The sequence below is a fragment of the Salvelinus alpinus genome, chromosome 35 (assembly GCF_045679555.1).
Source record: "Salvelinus alpinus chromosome 35, SLU_Salpinus.1, whole genome shotgun sequence".
In the NCBI taxonomy this organism is placed as follows: domain Eukaryota; kingdom Metazoa; phylum Chordata; class Actinopteri; order Salmoniformes; family Salmonidae; genus Salvelinus; species Salvelinus alpinus.
Window position 1 is genome coordinate 10,385,305 of NC_092120.1, and position 6,000 is coordinate 10,391,304.

The 6,000-nt window shown below is 42.9% G+C and overlaps 1 protein-coding gene across 2 annotated transcripts in view; it reads left to right on the top strand.

Annotated features, from left to right (window-relative positions):
• LOC139564661 (rho guanine nucleotide exchange factor 2-like) overlaps window positions 1-6,000 on the top strand; it is a 54,878-nt gene that overhangs the window by 3,265 nt on the left and 45,613 nt on the right. For both annotated transcript variants that reach the window (XM_071384377.1, XM_071384378.1), the window contains exon 2: window positions 4,374-4,630. In XM_071384377.1, coding sequence (XP_071240478.1) covers window positions 4,374-4,630 — 257 coding nt within the window. The remainder of the gene's footprint in view (window positions 1-4,373; window positions 4,631-6,000) is intronic.

Consider the following 6,000-nt stretch of genomic DNA (forward strand, 5'->3'; position numbering starts at 1 on the left):
ATGACCCCAAGCATGCTTCCAAAGTTGTGGCAAAATGGCTTAAGGTCAACAAAGTCAAGGTATTGTAGTGGCCATCACAAAGCCTTAACCTCAATCCCATAGAAAATGTGTGGGCAGAACTGAAAAAGCATGTGTGAGCAAGGAGGCCTACAATCCTGACTCAGTTCCACCAGCTCTGTCAGGAGGAATGGGCCAAAATTGACCTAACTTATTGTGGTAAGCTTGTGGAAGGCTACACAAAATGCTTGACCCAAGTTAAACAATTTAAATGCGATGCTACCAAATACTAATTGAGTGTATGTAAACTTCTGACCCACTGGGAACGTGATGAAATAAATAAAAGCTGAAATAAATAATTCTCTCTACTATTATTCTGACATTTCACATTCTTAAAATAAAGTGGTGATCCTAACTGACCTAAGACAGGGACTTTTTACTAGGATTAAATGTCAGGAATTGTGAAAAACGGAGTTTAAATGTATTTGGCTAAGGTGTATGTAAACTTCCGACTTCAACTGTACATGTTTGAGGGCTTGAAGAGCGGATGACACGTTCTTCAGAAATAAACTTGACATGCCTGTTTCACCTACTGTTTACATTCCTGGACAGAGTCCTGTCTATGGTTAGAGATGAGGAATGTGAACAATGGAGGAAGGGGAGTAGAGATCTCAGGGGGAGGGAAGGATAGAGATGGTATATGGAGAGGGGAGAGACAGTAGATGGCCAGTCATTCAATTCAGTCCTCATGTCTTAAAGCAGATGTCCACAGACTTCCAGTCATCGTGCTAATGCTAGTTAGCATTGGCTTCTGAAACTACCTCTAACTTCCTTAATAATGGACAGAGACATAAAAATGGTATCCACAAGTTCATCTGACTCTGGGGAAGTAGATCCCAAAGTATCCCTTTAAGACTTTTTGGTTTGTTAAAAGAAAAACTGTTTTCTCAAACATTGTGGAAAAGGCAGATGAATTAAGAGGAATGTGTGAAATGGAAGAGAGCAAAAATATGAATAGGGAGAAGAAGACAAGGCAGCTAGGCACAGAAGTACAGTGACATTGTTACCTACCTTTAGCCCATGCAGAGGGAGGCACCTGTCTGTTAATGCACTCAATCACTTCATGGCACATGTATATTTAATCACTCTTGTTTTCAGTCTCCCAACTCATGCTCAAGACATTTCTTCAGCCTCCTGAGGTTGAAGAGGCGCTATTGTGGCTTCTCCACCACACTGTCTGGCTAGGGATGCCATCTGGTCCGGCAGCCTTGCGAGGGTTAACACGTTTTAAATGTCTTATTCAAATCGGCCATGGAGAAGGAGAGCCCACAGTCCTTGGTAGCGGGCCGCGTCGGTGGCACTGTATTATCCTCAAAGCGGGCAAAGAAGGTGTTTAGCTTGTCTGGAAGCAAGACGTCGGTGTCCGTAACGTGGCTGGTTTTCCTTTTGTAGTCCGTGATTGTCTGTAGACCCTGCCACATACGTCTCCTGTCTGAGCTGTTGAATTGCGACTCCACTTTGTCTCTATACTGACCTTTTGCTTGTTTGATTGCCTTGCAGAGGGAATAACTACACTGTATGTATTCGGCCATATTCCCAGTCACCTTTCCATGGTTAAATGCGGTGGTTCGTGCTTTCAGTTTTGCGCGAATGCCGCCATCTATCCACGGTTTCTGGTTAGGGTAGCTTTTAATAGTCACAGTAGGTATAACATCTCCTATGCACTTCCTGATAAACTCACTCACCGAATCAGCGCATATGTCGATATTATTCTCTGAGGCATGTCCCAGTCTGCGTGATCAAAACAATCTTGAAGCGTGGATTCAGATTGGTCAGACCAGCGTTGAATAGTCCTTAGCATGGGTACATCCTGTTTGAGTTTCTGCCTATAGGAAGGGTGGAGCAAAATTGAGTCGTGGTCAGATTTGCCGAAAGGAGGGCGGGGGAGGGCCTTGTATGCATCGCGGAAGTTAGAGTATCAAATCAAATGTATTTATATAGCCCTTCTTACATCAGCTGATATCTCAAAGTGCTGTACAGAAACCCAGCCTAAAACCTCAAACAGCAAGCAATGCAGGTGTAGAAGCACGGTGGCCAGGAAAAAATCCCTAGAAAGGCCAAAACCTAGGAAGAAACCTAGAGAGGAACCAGGCTATGAGGGGTGGCCAGTCCTCTTCTGGCTGTGCCGGGTGGAGATTATAACAGAACATGGCCAAGATGTTCAAATGTTCATAAATGACCAGCATGGTAAAATAATAATAATCACAGTAGTTGTCGAGGGTGCAACAGGTCAGCACCTCAGGAGTAAATGTCAGTTGGCTTTTCATAGCCGATCATTGAGAGTATCTCTACCGCTCCTGCTGTCTCTAGAGAGTTGAAAACAGCAGGTCTGGGACAGGTAGCACGTCCGGTGAACAGGTCAGGGTTCCATAGCCGCAGGCAGAACAGTTGAAACTGGAGCAGCAGCACGGCCAGGTGAACTGGGGACAGCAAGGAGTCATCATGCCAGTAGCAGTGATCGTGTTTTTCCAGCACGAGTGCTACAGTCAATATGCTGATAGAATTTAGGTAGCCTTGTTCTCAAATTTGCTTTGTTAAAATCACTAGTTCCAATAAATGCAGCCTTAGGATATATGGTTTCCAGTTTGCATAAAGTACAGTGAAGTTCCTTGAGGGCCGTTGTGGTATCTGCTTGAGGGGGATATACTAAATGGTCGGCATTTGATTGTGAGGAATTATAGGTCAGGTGAACAAAAGGACTTGAGTTCCTGTATGTTGTTACAATTACACCATGAGTCGTTAATCATGAAACTTTCACCCCCACCCTCATGTGAGTGTGTCATTGAGGGTGGTCCTCAGTGTGGGACAGTCGTGAAAAAGTACTCAATTGTCATACTTGACTAAAAGTAAAGATACCGTAATAGACAATGACTCAAGTAAAAGTGAAAGTCACCCAGTAAAATACTAATTGAGTAAAAGTTTTAAAGTATTGGGTTTTAAATATACTTTAGTATCAAAAGTAATAATATAAATTATTTCAAATTCCTTATATTTACCAAACCAGACGTCAGAATTTTCTTGTTTTTTTTTGTATTTAAGGATAGCCAGGGGCACGCTCCAACACTCAGACATAATTTACAAACTAAACATTTGTGTTTAGTGAGTCCGTCAGATTAGAGGCAGAATGAATGACCAGGAATGTTCTCTTGATAAGTGTTTGAATTGGACCATTTTCTTGTCCTGCTAAGCATTCAAATTGTAACCAGTAGTTTTGCGTGTCAGGGAAAATGCATGGAGTAAAATGTACAATATTTTCTTTAGGAATGTAGTGAAGTCAAAGTACAAGTACAGATACCCCAAAAGTACTTTAAAGTACTTTACACCACTGGTGTCTGCGTGTGGTTCGGTACTTAGTACCATGCAGGGCTGGAGTCTGTATCAGTGTTATCTAAACCTCATTACATGAAGCATGATATACTACACATAGTTGAAGGAATTCATTAAGTATACCACCTCCCTACTACTCTCTTGTCTCTTGCTCTCAAAGGCATGCAGCGCACACACACACACACCACCCAGTAAGGATTCAATTTTTAAATGTTACATTTTTCAGTTGTCATAAGGAGGCCTATAGATTGTGATGTCGATGACCTTGACAAGACATCACCTTTTAGAGGTTGCTGTGACTACATTATTCAATGGGCTCTGAGCACAGTCCTACTCTCATACATATGGTATGGATTCCATTTTGTATTTGTTTATGCTCAGCTAGAATAAAGAAGAAGTAGGTCAGCTAGAATAAAGACCAGGAAGTAGGCAACAATTCCAGGCGTTTGACACACTGCTGTTCATTTGGTTCCCAATGCAGATCATCTTAATGATTCTTCAGGTCTTTATCCTTCATCTCATTCTAGGTGTTTAGGACAGTGATGTCAATGAGAGTGCGGCATTTATGAATCAAACTTTTCACATTGTTCTTGTAAAATACAGAAGGTTGAAACAGGATGTGGCTGCATTTGTGCTTTCACCTTTTCTCTGAAGTGCGCTAGTTGCGGTATCTTTTTGCTTTGACGTGACCTCATCTTGTTTCCATGACAGCATAACAAGCCCAACATGCAAACCACCTAGAATGAGTTAACAATTTAGGAGCAACTTGAACTTTTGAACTCCTCCTCAAAATCTAACATGTACTAAATTGTAATTATAATCTAATAGTTGATTCTGTAGCTGCCATGAGGTGTATTTTGTAAATAATGAATTGCAGTGAAAGTATGAATAAAGGCCTTTACATAACATCTGTCCATTCTCTCGCACCCTTCCTCTTTCTCTCCCTCTCACCCTTCCTCTCCCTCACCCTTCCTCCCCCTCTCTGCCAGATGATCGCCACACCTCCTCACTCCCCTCGTCTCCCAGGCTCCCCGTCATATCTGGGAGGCCACTGCGTCCCCTGTCCGGCCCCCCCACCCTCCTCCCCTTGCCCCTCCCCTCCCTCCTCTCCCTCCTCTGGAGGGGTGACACTACGTCGGACCCCCCCCTCCTACTGTCTCACACACACTCTGGACCACCTCCGCAGGCACAGCTGGCAGCCTGGAGCCATGATGTATGGCTGCCCCCCGCAGTACCAGCAACGCAGGTAGGGGGCGCACTAACGACCAATACTTACTAGTCCAGTGGTCAACAACCCGCTTTAGGTACAAGACTACAAGTTGCCCGTAGACACAGATCTAGGATCAGCTTACCTTCCCCAAATCCTAACCTTTATCATTAGGGCGGGGAAACCCAAGACTGACGTCACATCAGTGTCGAGGGTAAAGGCTGACAAGATGGTGCCGACAGAGAAGGGCGACATCTTACGAGTTCCAACTTAACTTTGCTATATAGTGACTTTTATCGTGTTTATCTTGACTTTTTTTTGTACAGAAAGTTCATACTATTATCACATATGACCGCCAACCACTTCTGGACATCAGTTACTCACACACACAACATTGACACTCCCACACACATTCACATACACTACACACACACACACACACACACACACACACACACACACACACACACACACACACACACACACACACACACACACACACACACACACACACACACACACACACACACACACACACACACACACACACACACACACACACACACACACACACACACACACACTTTTACACACATAATTTGCTGCTGCTACTCTCTTCTTTATTTTACTCTTATTATTATCTATCCCGATAAATTGTCATTTTACCCTGCCTTCATGTACATATTTACCTCAAATAACTCGGACCTTTAAACTACATTGTTGCTTAAGGGCTCGTAAGCAAGCATTTCACGGTAAAGTCTACACCAGTTGTATTCGGCGCATGTGACAAACAAAATTGGATTTAGATTTGATTTGAGAGTGTGATAGTGATTTGAGTTAAATGCACAGCTTGCAACTCAACCATGTTCCTGGAGGGCTGCGGGAATTTGGGAGTGAACTGTGTAGGAGTATGCTTGCTATGTTCTAATATTTGTTTTAGGGATTGGCTGATCTAAGACCAGTACTACCAGTATATAACTTCCCACACATAGAGTCAATGCTGTTGTTATCTCTGGCATTCCTGCTCTAACTGCTGGTGTTCTTATCAGTGCTGTTTTAGCTGGCTCTCTCCTACTCTCTTATTTGCTCATCTCTTCTGCTTTTAATTCACTGAGCATGGCAATGTTCTTTCTCTTTTCCTGTAGCTTGTCCCTCTCTCTCTCTGCCTTTATCTATCTTTTATCTATCGTTCTTTTTTCCACCCATTTATCCAAGATGTTGGCTACAATTTTTCTATTTTTTATTTAAAAATAAATAAGAAATTCACTAACCCCTCCACTCCTCCCCTAACTGGAGTAAACGAATCAACAACAACACTTAGGCTTCTACTTCCAGCTTATACATACTATATAAATGTTACGGACACAGTCTATTTTCCAATAGTTATCTTTTGATTGTTTTTACTCCTG